At 36.2% G+C, this 14848-nt stretch overlaps 1 protein-coding gene and 1 long non-coding RNA gene across 3 annotated transcripts in view; one reads left to right on the forward strand and one right to left on the reverse strand.

Annotated features, from left to right (window-relative positions):
• The window catches only part of SLC22A15 (solute carrier family 22 member 15), a 97550-nt gene that overhangs the window by 73282 nt on the left and 9420 nt on the right, over positions 1–14848 (forward strand). Inside the window, exons 9-11 of one of the 2 annotated variants that reach the window (XM_074188516.1) lie at positions 6695–6815; positions 10544–10616; positions 14376–14564. In XM_074188516.1, the coding sequence (XP_074044617.1) occupies positions 6695–6815; positions 10544–10616; positions 14376–14564 (383 nt within the window). Of the gene's footprint in view, positions 1–6694; positions 6816–10543; positions 10621–14375; positions 14565–14848 lie in introns of those variants that run through there. The other variant, XM_074188517.1, reaches the window with a different exon arrangement.
• LOC141488449 (uncharacterized) overlaps positions 1–14848 on the reverse strand; it is a 35823-nt gene that overhangs the window by 4126 nt on the left and 16849 nt on the right. The window contains exon 2 of the long non-coding RNA XR_012468682.1: positions 8278–8384. This is a non-coding gene — a long non-coding RNA (uncharacterized LOC141488449). The remainder of the gene's footprint in view (positions 1–8277; positions 8385–14848) is intronic.

The following is a 14848-nucleotide window of genomic DNA, read 5'->3' on the forward strand; positions in this document are numbered from 1 at the left end:
TCACAACAATCCAGGGAGGTAGGTATTATTGTCATTTTACAAATGAGGAAATAAAGGCAAATAGAGGTTAAATAACTTAACCAGGGTCATAAAGCTAATATTTGAGGCTGTATTTGAACTCAGTTCTTTCTGACTTCTGGCCCAGCACTATTTTCTATGGTGTCACCTAGAAGGAAATAAAAACTAAAAGGAGATTCCCTCTTTCAAAGAAATTACAACTTCCCCAGTGGGAGCTCTGGGTCAGAGAACTACTTGAAGTCAGAGAACATGTATCCTCCTTCCTTTGCAATTTCTTACTGCTTCTCACCTGAGAGTATGCATTCATTGGATGCTCACCAGGCTTTCCAACTCAGATCAACAGAATACCTTATTCATTAGATGGAATTTATCTTAGTTTTGTTGCTATTAAGTGTTTTGTTTTAAAGAAAATAATTTTTATTTCTAAAAATATAATGAATCCACAGTATACAACATAGAAACAATGTAAAGGCTGACAAATTGCTTTCTGTAGGGGGTGGGGGTGGGAGAGGGAAGTAAGATTGGGGGAAAATTGTAAAACTCAAAATAAATAAAATCTTTAATTAAAAAAAAATATAATAGATCCAGAAGTCAACTCCAGAATTCAACTGGTCAGGTACTTTTCACACTTCCAATTCTTTGGAAGATTTTTAAATTATAAAATGAAGTATAAAAGAGACCTTTCTCATCTTCTTGAGTTTTTGTTTCCAGTGCCCAGGAATTATTAGGAAAAAAAGGCCACTAAAATATTAGAAAATAGTACTGCTACCTTTCCCATTTACATGGCCCTTCCCCTTCAGAGATTTAGAATAATTTGAATTAATAGGAGACTTCCCTGGACAAATGTAGAATAAATCAGAATGCCTTAATCAGATTTCACCCCAATGCCCTGAGACCAAGTGCACAACAAATACTTATGTATTTAATCAGATACATTATGAAAATGTCCACATAATGTTCACAATCTGAATCTTTGTCAAGTCACCAAATATTTATTAAGCATGTCACCTTGCTGTTTCAATTCTCCTGAACTTCCCAGGACCTTCCTGTCCAAACCCCATAATTTTAAGCCACTTTGTCCCTTCTCTTTCCTTGTTCATTTATATCTTTTACTCTCTTATTAGCTGCTCTTTAGTTTATTATATCTTTATGTTGAAAAATTCTTTGCCACATTAGTATATCTGTTCCTATGAGGTATACAATTAGACTAGTTCCCACTACTTGGACCTTTACACAAAAGGCCCTTTATGAAATTACCCATGTTATATCCCCAAAATAAGAGTTATAATAGATAAGAACAAAGACTGTAGACTGGATTGCCTTCAAGAAATTATGAAGCTTTTTTTTTAGGTTTTTTGCAAGGCAAATGGGGTTAAGTGGCTTGCCCAAGGCCACACAGCTAGGTAACTATTAAGTTACCTAGGTCACCTTTGAACTCAGGTCCTCCTGACTCTAGGGCCCATGCTCTATCCACTGGAAGCTTTTTCTTTTTTAAGAAAGATTTTATTTATTTTGAATTTTACAATTTTTCCCCTAATCTTGATTCCCTCCCCCCACCCACAGAAGACAATCTGTTAGTCTTTACATTGTTTCTGTGGTATACATTGATCTAAGTTGAATGTGATAAGAGAGAAATCATATCCTTAAGGAAGAAAAATAAAGTATGAAAGACAGCAAAATTACATAATAAGATAATAGAGTTTTTTTTCTAAATTAAAGGTAGTAATAGTCTTTGGTCTTTGTTCAAACTCCACAATTCTTTCTCTGGATACAGATGGTATTCTCCATCGAAGATAGCCCAAAATTGTCCCTGATTGTTGTACTTATGGAACAAGCAAGTCCATCAAGGTTGATCATCTCCCCGATGTTGCTGTTAGGGTATACAGTGTTTTTCTAGTTCTGCTCATCTCACTCAGCATCAGTTCATGCAAATCCCTCCAGGCTTCCCTGAATTCCCACATCCCTCCTGGTTTCTAATAGAATAATAGTGTTCCATGACATACATATACTGCAGTTTGTTAAGCCATTCCCCAAATGAAGGACATTTACTTAATTTCCAGTTCTTTGCCACCACAAACAGGACTGCTATGAATATTTTTGTTCAAGTGATGTTTTTAATTATGAAGCTTTTTAATGATCCCAAGATTGGAACAAAGACACATACTTTTAATGCCAAATTCTATTGGAAGATATGGAATATGGCAGTGTCAGAAGAATTTAAAAATTAATGTTACATGAAGGTCAATGGAAAGGTGAATTATGGGCATGGACAGATTTTAACATGTGAGTAATAAGGCAGTTCAAAAATAACAGGAATAAAAGGCATCATCAGCGAAATATGATAAGAGAAGTTGAACTCTTCATATGGCGAAAGTGAAGTAAGACAACTGGACAGCAAGAGCATTCTACTGATGACCTCCTCAAATCAGGAGAAAGTAAGGAAGGCCTCTAGAACATTGGGAAGACACTCTGTGGCAACATCAGATGAACTCATACAGTATGAACAGGTATGGGTGGGTTGTGATCTGATTTGCTGAAGGGAACTTCCAAATGAAAGATGATAGATTCACTTGAGTAGCATCACAGAGTTCTACTTATCCCATCCAACTACAATTGATGATTCTTTTAATAGATCTTTTTGTGCCACAGTGGTATGCCTCAGTAAGTAGGATGACATAAGATCATTCAGAGAAATGACATTTGACCAATATGAGACAATTTTCAGGGAAACAAAGAGTTCCTGTGATATATTATTTTTTATGTTTAAAAACTATTAATGCTAAAAGATTTGTGTACTGATGGACTAGCATAATGAATTGTCTATATAACTGAACCGTGTGGAGTTAGACAATAGGCATTCTTTATCCACTTGGTTTTCCAGTTCAAATTATTAAGCAAAATTTTTTGGAGTGATTGTGAATTCTCTTTAGAAATCTGTACATTGCCTTGGGGCTTGACTTTGTCAGCACATGTTATTTGAAAGAGGATTTTTTTCCATGTGCACCAGAACTGGATTTACCTGATAGTGGTAGATACCCATTGGCAAGCATACATCTCCTTGTTTTACAACTTTCTTCTTATTAGTTCTTTATTGCCTCATCTTTTAAGGAATAATATCTGATCTTAATATGTGCATAGGATATATACTTTTAGAGAGGACCTTTAAGGTTGTATTCTGTTATATCAAATCTCTGGCCAACCTTTTTTTGAAGCCTAGTCCCTCCCTGGCTGCCTCCTAACAGTTGAATATTCAACATCATTTAACATAGACCATTACCCTTTCATGGAACAATCTGGTTCCAACATTCCCATTCTTTTTTTAAAAATTTATTTTCATCCATATGCACATGTATATTTTTAAGTTACAAAATTTCCTTCTACCTTCCCTTCCCACCCCCTTCCCCTCAGTGGTGAACAGTCAGGTTAGCGTTGTAAATACATATTTTGATAAACATCTTTACAGATTAGTAATTTTTGATATGAGGAATTAGGATTAAGGGAAAGAGATATATGAGATAATTTTTACAAAGTGTTCATCAGATTCTAAAGGGTTGACTTTTTTGTGTGTGTTTTGTTTTGTTTTTCTTCCTCTTGGATGGGCCAACATTCTGACTTTGAAGGATTTTTCTGCCTTCTTCTTCCTTTTTTTTTCCCTTTTAACTCACCCAACTTTAGCCACAGATTTGAGTCAGTGTAAAACGTTTGCTTTTGCCTTCCCTGGCATAAATGTATGAGAATCTTGTATTTGAAATGAGTTTCACCTGACCCATGCCCAGTATTACCATTAAGAACTTGCTATTCCAAATTTCACCATCTGTAACTGCCACCAAAAAAAAAAAACCAAAACTGGTTCCTCAATTAACAAATTGTTTTATCATCATCCCAGACCTTTTCTTACCCAGCTGTGCTCTGCTAGTCTTTTCAGAAACAAACCAAGAACCTCATACCATTATATGGGGGGTGACTAAGAGAATGAGATTGAATTTTTAACATTCTAGTCCTTGCTTAGACATCCAAACATTGCCACTTCAAAGTGATTGCTCTAAGAATTAAACACTAATCCAGTGATTATAACTCATTTTGAGAATAGCCTTCAGAGCCTTCAGTATATTTTCCTTTTGAATGTTCTCACTGGTAACCAACCTTTATGATTTGAAGATGGATTTTATATGGATGTAAAAACAATCATTAGCTATCTGATGTCAAATCTAGGGAGTAAAGTAAGGAATTGATTTGATCAGACACAAGATAAAAATTGAAGTTAGAAAACAGTGGACTTTAATTTTAATGTTTGTCTTGTAAATGGACTTTTATGGCGGCTCCCAAAGAGAGGCTCTGAAAGTATGAAGACTTCCATTACTTAGAAGAGTGCAATAGTTTCTAGGAAAGACAAGATCTGGGTCACTATTTTATCGTCACAAGTTATATACTCAGTAAGAGCTGCTGTTAACAAGAACTTCATTTGCAGATGAATAAATGAAGCTGAAGAATTAAGAGCAGCAAGCCTATGGGTGAAGTACAAAGTCCTCCTAGACCATATATTTGGTTACCCACAAGCCCAGATTGTGATTATAGATAACAGTGGAAAAATAGATATGTTATAGATAAGTGTGGAAAACCACACAAGGTAGCACTCATTCAGGAATGCTGGGAGAATGGATTTGATGGCTTCTGGAGTTCTTCCCTGCTGTAAATCTCTGTGATCATAATTCTAGGGATTTGCTGCAAAATCAGCTTAATGGTCCCGAATGTCCTTTGTGACAGACCTTTTCCAGACTTAGCTATCATTATGTGTATCCTATTGGAGATGTTTTTGGAATTTTGGAGATTTTTATCAGTAAGGATTTTCTTTAAAAGTCCAAACTATGGGATGAGAAGCCAATAACATGCTGTCAAAGGTGCACAATATCTCCAAGCTGGTGCTATCTAGGGACTTCATAATACATCATTTCCAAAGATCATTTCCAGAACCTGGCGGGTGAACACACCTCTCTGGGCCACCCTACTGCTCCAACTCATTATACTGACTCACTCAGTTTTGTTTTGTTTGTTGGGAAAAAAAATAGATGAAGTTGTTCTGTTCTCTTTTTAGCTCCAAAAAAACCTAAAAAACACAGTTTAAAGCTCAACCAAATACCCAGAAGAACGAAGGCCAAAAGACATGAGTCATTGCTTGTTCACTGAATTTTCCGTAGTGGGTTTTATGAGTTGTTCTTTTTCACAAGGCTTGCAATGCAAGAACTGGGATTTCTTTCTAGGTAATCTGGCAAGAGGGGAAGACATGGCCCCAGATAGCAGAGTTTGGCATATCCAAGCTTGAAAGTAAATGAAGACTGATTTCAGAACCAGGCAGGGAAGATAGTGCCTGATGAGATGCTATGAATGATTCTGTGATTCCTAGGAGTAGACAGTTATTTGTAGCTCTTGTCTTCCTTTCTGTTTAGAAATCCAGAATTAGTGCAACTGTAGTTTCTTCCTCTAAGATGACCTTCAAGTATCCATCTTGTTATTCATTTGATAAATATTGATGGTGAGCATGTCCTACAGACCAAGAATGGTGTACAATACAGAGAATGTAAGGGATGAGGTCCTGTCCTTATTGCTTCTAGTAGAATATAAAATCCTTGAGATCAAGGACTGTTTTTGTCATTCTGTCCTCAGATTATTAAGAATTAGGACTTCCTCTGCATAGTGCCTTCTATGAATGATTTTGAGGGATCCTTAAAAGACAAAGGATATAGTTCAATACCTCAAAACAATGGAGTCTAAATTAAGAACCAAATTAAAATTTGATGAAAGCAATTACAAAGAATATGAAAAGAGAAGATTTGCTATAGTACAAATTATTATATATGAGCTTATGATAGGGTCATAGGTGCATCAAAGTTATCACAATGGGCAAAATTAATTAAGAAAGTCTTCAGGAGGAAACACTAGTAATAACTAGGGGTGGCTAAGTTGTGCCATAGTCCACAGAACACTAGGCTTGGAATCTGGAGGACTCATCTTCATGAGTTCAAATCCAGCCTCAGACACTTACTGGTCACATGATCCCAGGCAAGTCACTTTACTCTCTTTGCCTCAGTTTTCCCATCTGTAAAGTGATCTGGAGAAGGAAATGGCAAACCACTCCAGCATCTTTGCCAAGAAAATCCCAGATGGGGACACAAAGAGTCAACTACAACTGAAGTTACTGAACAACAAGACATTGTATAGAACTCTGTGGGTGATATATAAATGCTTATTCCATTCCCTATTTCTTTTCCTTTCCTTCCAATTGTAAGACTGCAATTCTTTTACCATTCTTAAATATATACCAAAGTATGAAGTAGGTACAAATTAGTTCTTTGTCAAACCAAATAGTTTTTCACTATCTCAATTGACTTCATCTATGGAGGTTGCAGGTGGCTATTGCTGTTGGTCGGAAGTTACTAGAGGGTGGGCATATTTTGTAATACTCATGTTCTGGGTAAGCTATGATGCTTATAACTGGAAGACAGGAAAATATCCATCTCTTGATTGCTGAGTTTTCTCCCTAAATTAGAGACTCCAGCCATTCTATTCTTCAAGATTGATTTAAAGCCTCCCATTTTTTTCTTAAATTCTATGAAACTTTGAAGGAGGATTTTCATCTCTGCTAAGGATCTCCTACATTGGTTTGTCTTCTCTTTTCTAGACACAGGGGTGTTTGCAGTGGTGAATAGTCATTCTTTGTCTTTACTCGGAAAACTGACCATCAGCGCTGCTTTTAACATTGTTTACATCTACACATCAGAGCTTTATCCAACTGTCATCAGGTAAGGATCCATCAAAGAACCCTTGTTCAGGCAGTTTGTATCTCTTCCCAAGTCTTCCTTCAGGATCCTTAGGCTTCTGGAAAATATCTACCTGCCTTAGCTGACACTGCAATATTTTTAAACTTGTAAAACTGGCTTGAAAAAGTTGTCATTGGGGTGGGGATAACAGTTTTTGCTTGGATCCTGTTGACATGTTGTGGACTAACTAATCTAATATAAATCGGGAAAAAGGAATTTTTTTTTGCTTTCTTTATCTATTATATATAGTTCAGCAAGTTTTATTAAGCATCTACTGTATGCAAATAAAATAAATAGTATTAAGTTCTAAAAATATAGTGATGAAAAGAAACAATGCCATCTTTCAAAAAAAGTCTTATGACCTATCAGGTCAAAAAAAATCTACACATATCAGTAGATGCAAAATATATCAAAAGTAATATAAGTTTATTGGTGGAGATGGCATTATAGAAAATATTTAGGAAGTAATGTTTGACCTGAGTCAAACACTGCTGTGCTTCCTGTGGGTTCTCTATGTCCCTTTAAAAGTCCAGAGCTCTGGCGGCTAGGTGGCGCAGTGGATAAAGCACTGGCCTTGGAGTCAGGAGTACCTGGGTTCAAATCCAGTCTTGGACACTTAATAATTACCTAGCTGTGTGGCCATGGGGAAGCCACTTAACCCCATTTGCCTTGCAAAAAGAAAAAAGAAAAAAAGTCCAGAGCTCTAATCTAGACTCAATATCAAAATGAGGTCCTACCCAGCACCAGAAGAATAAGTGAAGGCATCTAGGTGGTAGAGTATCAAGTATGAAGTCAAGAAGATCTGAATTCAAATTTAGTCTTGCCTATTTAACTGGCTGTGTGACTCTGGGCAAGTCACTTAACCCTGTTTAGTTCAATTTGTTCATCTATACACTAAACTGGAGAAGAAAATGGCAAACCACTCTAGTATCTTTGATAGGAAAACCCCAAGTAGGGTCCCAAAGCATCAAATACAGCTGACAGGGACAGCTAAGTGGCACAGTGGATAGAGTGCCCACCTTGGAGACAGGAGGATGGAGTTTGAATCTGGCTACAAACACTTGACTCTTATTAGCTGTGTGACCTTGGGCGAGTCACTTAACTCTGACTGCCTCATATCCAGGGCCATCTCCAGTCCTGATTCCTATCTGGCCACTGGATCCTGATGACTCTGGAGGAGAAAATGAGGCTGGTGACTTAGCACAGCATCTCCCTCCCTCAAATCCAATCCATGTGCTCATGGTAGCACATGCCTGAGGTCATGGTCTTTTTAAAAAGTGAAGGACCAAACATCAAACAACTGAGAAACAAGTGAAGAATAGCAGAAAGTTGCCATTGTGTTCTTGGTTTTTTAAAAATCAGGTCTACTGTTCTATTCAGCAAAGACAAACAGATTGGACTGTAACTTTTGTCTGTTCCAAATATGAATGACATATTTCCTTACCTCTCTCAGTCTTCAGGCATCTTTTTTGTCTCTTCATGTGATCTGATAAATAATAGCAGATGCCTTCTACAAAAGCCCTTGTTGGGGGTGATATTGCCTCTGAAGATCTAGTAATGGAGGAGATGGAGGAGAAATAGGATTGGACCAGACGTTAGGAGATCCCCAAGCTCAAACTCTACTAACATTTAGTAGATGTGTGACTAGGGGCAAGTTATTGAATCTGTTCCATGCCTCAGTTTCCCATTTTTAAAATAAGATTAGTAAAATTCACATTATCTATCTCACAGACTTTTTGTGGGGATCAAATAAGTAAAAGTATATAAATTGCCTTGCCAACCATACAGCCCTACTATTATCATCATTTTGGGAAATCTTGGGAACAGACCCAATGACACTATCAGTGTCCAAGGACCTTATTAGTTCATAAATGGTTGTTGTTGGATTTTTTGAGTTTGAAAGGATCAGAGGAAAAATGTTTCAAATCACTATTGATAAGAGAAATACAAATTACAACTCTTTGGTACCACCTCATACTTCTTAGATTGGTTAATATGACAGAAAAGGAAAATGACAAATGTTGGAGGAGATATGAAAAAATTGGAAGATTTATATACTGTTTGTAGAGTTGTAAATTGGTTCAACCATTCTGGAGAGCAGTTTGGAACTATAGCTAATATTATGCATATCCTTTGACCCAGCAAAGTCTATATCCCAAAGAGCTCAAAGAAAAGGGAAAAGGGCCTTTCTGTATAAAAATATAGTGACTTTGGGGTGGCTAGGTGGTGTAGTGGATAAAGCACCAGCCTTGGAGTCAGGAGTACCTGGGTTCAAATCCGGTCTCAGACACTTAATAATTACCTAGCTGTGTGGCCTTGGGCAAGCCACTTAACCCTGTTTGCCTTGCAAAAACCTAAAAAACAAAACAAAACAAATAAAAATATAGTGATTTTTTTTGTGAATTTTTGAATTTTTTTCTTTTTGAAATTGAGATGTTGCCTTTCAGTTGGGGAATAGCTGAATAAGTTGTGGTATATGATTTTGATAGAATACTATTGTGTTATAAGATATGAGTAGGATGTTTTCAGAAAAGCCTGAGAGCTTACATGAATTGATGCAAAAGTGAACAGAATTGAGATCTTTGTACATAGTAACAACAATTTTTTTATGATGATCAGCTGTGATATCTTTGTTATTCTCATCGATAGAATGATGCAATATAATTCTTAATGTAGGAGTGATGCTATCCACTCCTACAGAAAGAACTGATGGAGTCTGAATACAGAACAAAGTATACTTTTTACTTTATTTTTCTTGGGTTTTATGTTTTCTTTTGCAACAGGGCTAATATAAAATTATGTTTTGCATGCCTACAGACATATGATCTATATCAAATTGTTTACCTACTCAATGATGGGGAGGGAAGGGAAGGAATTTAGAACTCAGAATTTTAAAAAGACAAATGTTAAAATTTGTTTTTACATGTAGGTAAGAAAAATAACATTTTTTAAAAAAAAGTAGCATGTAGTAACCTTGTCCAACTTTTTTCTTTTCATACCTTTTTACAGACAAACTGAGGCCCAGAGAATTTGAATGACTTAGTTAAGTCACACAGATAATAGCAGAGTAGGGATTCAAATGTAATTCTTTGGACTGTAGAACTGCTATTCTTTCCTACCAAAGTAGGAAAGATATATGGAGATTTGTAGGGCAGCTATAGTTTATGGGATTTCTGAGAGAGTTGCTGATGGAGAATATCCTTCAGTTTGTGGTGAAAAAAATAGCAAGTGAGTGTAGTATTAGTATTACAAAAATAAGTTCTAGGCCTGGTTTAAAGAAGGGAGCTATTGGGGCAACATGTAGAGACCAAAGGGAGACCAAGAATATACTTGTAATGTGGTTCATTTGTTTAAGCCTAGAGAAATTTTGCAGAGATCATGGTTTTCCAGTTAGTTTACTTTATCTTGGTGATTTTTCTTTGTTCTTTGAATCATTGAAAGTCATTTTCCAGTTCATTTTTTAAAATTCCTGTTCAGTATTTTTACATACCAATTTTTCTTATTGCCTTATATTTCTTGACTGTGATAAATATTTCTAAGACATTATAGAAGATAGTAGCTATAAAGTTTGAAAGATTTATGAACACCACAGTCAGAGCAATTTCAAAGGGATTTTGTCTTGGATGTGTCTATGTACTTCATATATTGCTTTAAAAAAAACTGTATAACTTTCCCTGGAAGTGACATTGATCCTTTGTCTTTCATTCCAGGAATGTTGGATTAGGTGCATGTTCGATGTTTTCCCGAGTTGGTGGGATTATTGCTCCCTTCATTCCCTCACTGGTTGGTTTGTACCTTTTGGCTTTCTCTTTCCTGATATTTTTTACTTTAGAAGTAGTTTTCTTTGTGTCTTGAGCCTGAAGAAGTAATTACGAGATACTCCTAATAAATTTACATATATAAGCTTCATGTATCCCCCCCCCCCCGTGCCTTTTTTTTCCTTTTGGACATTAATTGCATACTTGGTTTTAAATCTCTAGTTTTGAGATAGTGATCTCTATAATAAGGATACCATTGGCCAATTCCCTCTTCAAAAGTTCCATCTTTGTTCTGTTGTATGGCATCCAAAAGGACCCCTGCCAGGCTTCCCTCTTCAAAAGGGAGGAGAAACAATGCTCTTGAAAAGAACATTAGGGACAATTAGGTGGCACCCTGGAGTTGGGAGGATCTGAGTTCAAATGCTAACTCAAACAATAATTATCTAGCTGTGTGACATTGGGCAAGTCACTTGATCCTATTGCCTTGAAAAAAAACAAAAGAAAAAGAAAAGAGCACTAGATTTTGAATCAAAGGCCTAGGTTTAAACTCTGACTCTGTTGTTTACTATTTTATGACCTTGAAAAAATTCACTTCATTTTTTTAGACCTCCAAAAAAGAGGAGGTTGGATTAAATGATCTCTGAGATTCATATCTATAGGCCATGATTCAAAGATAATATTAGTGGATCAGTGTTAAAAAAAACAAAACCCAACAACAATTCAAACATATGTGTCCTACAAATGATGTGGTAATATTTTCACTAAACCATAGATATTCTTCCCTTGGGCTGCCATTTTATATTTACTTCTGTATGTACCATTGAAACCACATCTATTTCAGGTCAATCACTTCCTCCTGTGACCCAAGCATTACCTGTTTGACATTGTTGTTGATTTAGCTATAGTAAATTATTAACAAATATCTTCAGTTCACTGGATAAACTGTGTTGAGATTTACCTGACTATTCTGCTAAATTCATAAATATTTTAGAAAATGAAGTCTTATCCTTTGTGACCAGGATTGCTTTGAAGGTGATGAACTCTTCCTGTCTCTTTAACTTATCCTAGCCTTCTTATTTCCATATCTAGTATCTCTATAAGGATGAAGAGCTGCCTATTATAGAAGAGAAATTGAGTCTGGAAACCCAGATTCTGTCCCACTTTCTAACACTCACTAGTTACACTGTGAACAATGTCTGGTTCTCATTTCTAAAATATGGAGATTGGATGTGAAACTTTGTTTTCCAGTTCCAAATTCTGTCTATTTACAACCTGAATTTGATAGAGAAACATTCTTGGGGATTTGACTGAACTAGACCAAAAAGTTATTGCTGTTCTTGAGAACTCTAAATGTCAGCTCAGTCAGAGCAAATAGAAGTGACTTCACAGCATTGCTGTTATATCTCCAAATTTCTAAACCATAAAGATCCCTTTCAACTCTAAAAAGTCAGTGATTTCGTATCAGAACCTGTTTTCTTCTTACCCACTTGTGGCTTTTTTTTTTTCTAACTAAGGGATTTGTGGCAGAAAGGTCTAGCTACTTTGCTTCAGTATTTTTCCTACTGGTATTAACTGAGCTCTGTTTGATTATTTGAATCCTGAATCCAGTTAATTCTATAACAACTTCTTTTGAACCACTCCCTTGTTTAGGCATGTTAATAAAATGGTACAAGATCTTTTAGTTATTATAGTTATATTATGTCATCTTTCCCTGAGGACACATGATGAATAATTTAGAGCTGAAAAGAATCTTAAAGGGTAATTAGTCTAAAACTCCTCATTTTACAAATTAGGAGACTGAGGTCCAGAAATATTAAGTGACTTGTTCAGTCACACAACTAGTTAAGTATTTGGGGCATAATTTGAACTCTCACCTTGTGGAGTCCAAATCTGGAGCTCTGCACCCCAAAGCCCAGGAAGATTCTCTTGACACAAGAGGCTTTGTTCATCTTTTTTTTTTTTTAAGTTTTTGCAAGGCAAACGGGGTTAAGTGGCTTGCCCAAGGCCACACAGCTAGGTAATTATTAAGTGTCTGAGAACAGATTTGAACCCAGGTACTCCTGACTTCAGGGCAGGTGGGCTTTGTTCATCTTGAGGAGAGTCTAAGCCTGTCTCCAAAAAAGAACAATAAGTTGTTTTTTTTTAATCTCTCTAGATTTCTGTTACTAACCCAAAGTAAAACTCCAGTGAATATCTCTGTAACAACCTAGGTATGTCTCATGTGTAGGATCTCCCCAACAGGGATTAATAGCATCCCTTTCAAAAAAGCATATCTACTCAGTGTACAACATGAACATGAAACATAGGGCAGCCATTTATTTCTTGTGCCACAAAAAATGCTTAAAAAACAACTCAAAGGGGGCTTTAACAAATACCAAAAAACCTGGTGAAACTAGAATCCATCTCATTCATTATATTTGAATTTCTGCATGTTTTGTCCTTCCCAATAAGGGAATCATATTTTTCCAGAACACTTCAAAATTAATACAAAATTACCATGTCCTGTTGCTCAAACTGGGCCCGATGCCTACTACCTCTTGATTAAGGATGTCTTTCTATTTGAATGGATTACCTAAAATGTTTTAATCTCCACCCATATATTTTTTTATTCTTTTGATTTTAGAAGAAAGAAAATTTTTGTCACAACTTTGTCTTGATTTGACTGAATAAGATTTACACCCATCTCGTAGCATAAGGCACTTAGCAGTTATTTACAGAGATGGGTAGCAATAGAGGGAGAGTTTTGGAGATTTTTATTTTGTTTTTGTTTTTGTTTTTATGGAAAAAGTAATCCTTCAAATTGGAAAACATCAGGAAAAGGCATCAGAATAGAGACCCTGAGGTAATAATTGTTAGATCTGGGGAGGATTCAATTCAACACAGGAAGACAGAACCAACCAAGTCTTGAAGCACCATATAAGGGAAGGTTAGTCTATTTACCAGAAATGCCCATCAGAGTTTCAGCCTCTAATGGGATTTTTGACCTTTGAAACATTTTTTTGCTGACCAAGGGATCCCCACCCCCCCACTGAATGGTTTAAGCCCTGAAGTTACCACTTGCAAGTCGTTAATTCAAGATGTTTCTAATTCCTTATTACCAGCCTCATCCATTTTCTAACATCACACTTTACTGGCTGTGCCCAGCCTAGGTTCAATGATGAGGTGACATTCTGCCCAGCCAGTGTGTGTGGCTGTCAAGGGATGAGTGTTGGGCTATGGCAGAACATGGTTAAGGTACATCCTTAGGTGGAATTGGTTGCCTTATCCCAAAATCCAGGAGTTAATGATTACTAAAGTACCTACATTCTTATATTTCTTAATTTCATATTTCATATATTTGATAATCGTTGATATAATTATATTAATATAATATCAATTACTTAGGTACCAACATAGTTCAGTAGAAAACACTTGTAAATGTGATTCTAGTTACTGAGTTAAGGACTAAATTCCTCCATAGAAACCCAAAGTGTCAGAGATTTAGGCATCCATCCTTTCCAAATAATTCAGAACCCCCAAACTGTAATCGGGTGTGTCAGAATTGTACTGAGCAACCACCCACTTCTGACTGATTGTACTCACATCTTTCTGATCAAATAATATCTTTCGATGCCTGAGGAAGACTCGTGTAATTTACCCACAATGGAAACTTCCCTATTAGAGCCAAAAGAGACCCACAATCTTGTTCATGGCAGGGAGTGAAATAAATGGTAATTAGTGGTAGCTCTCAATAATAGCTTAGAAAGGAAATTCTTACTGGGTTTCTTCTCCTTCCTTGTGACAGAAATCTGTGCAGTGGTCTTTACCTTTCATCGTATTTGGTGTGGCTGGCCTGTCTTCGGGGCTTCTCAGTTTATTGTTGCCAGAAACTCTAAATAGACCTTTGCTGGAAACACTGTCTGATCTCCAAATTTTTTCATATCGGAGACTAGGGGATGAAACATTATCTTTGCAAGTACTGGATCATGAACAGGTATATTAATATTTTTCTTAATTTCAATCTACCTCTTAAATGCAATTATAGACTTTGAAAGAGATATTCACTAACTATTATATATAATTGAGATAGATTACCTAGAAATACTATATGGGTCCTAATAGCTACAGATTTTCAGAAAATAAAGATGATGAATGATTTGTTAGCTTTCTCAAGGCCAATTTCTGGGATAGTGAGTGAAGACACCATTATACATTTATTTGTTGAGTGACTTGGATATTAATTTTCATTTCTGAAACTTTACCCCATTACTTTACTAC

This window comes from Macrotis lagotis, chromosome 5 (assembly GCF_037893015.1).
Source record: "Macrotis lagotis isolate mMagLag1 chromosome 5, bilby.v1.9.chrom.fasta, whole genome shotgun sequence".
NCBI lineage: Eukaryota > Metazoa > Chordata > Mammalia > Peramelemorphia > Peramelidae > Macrotis > Macrotis lagotis.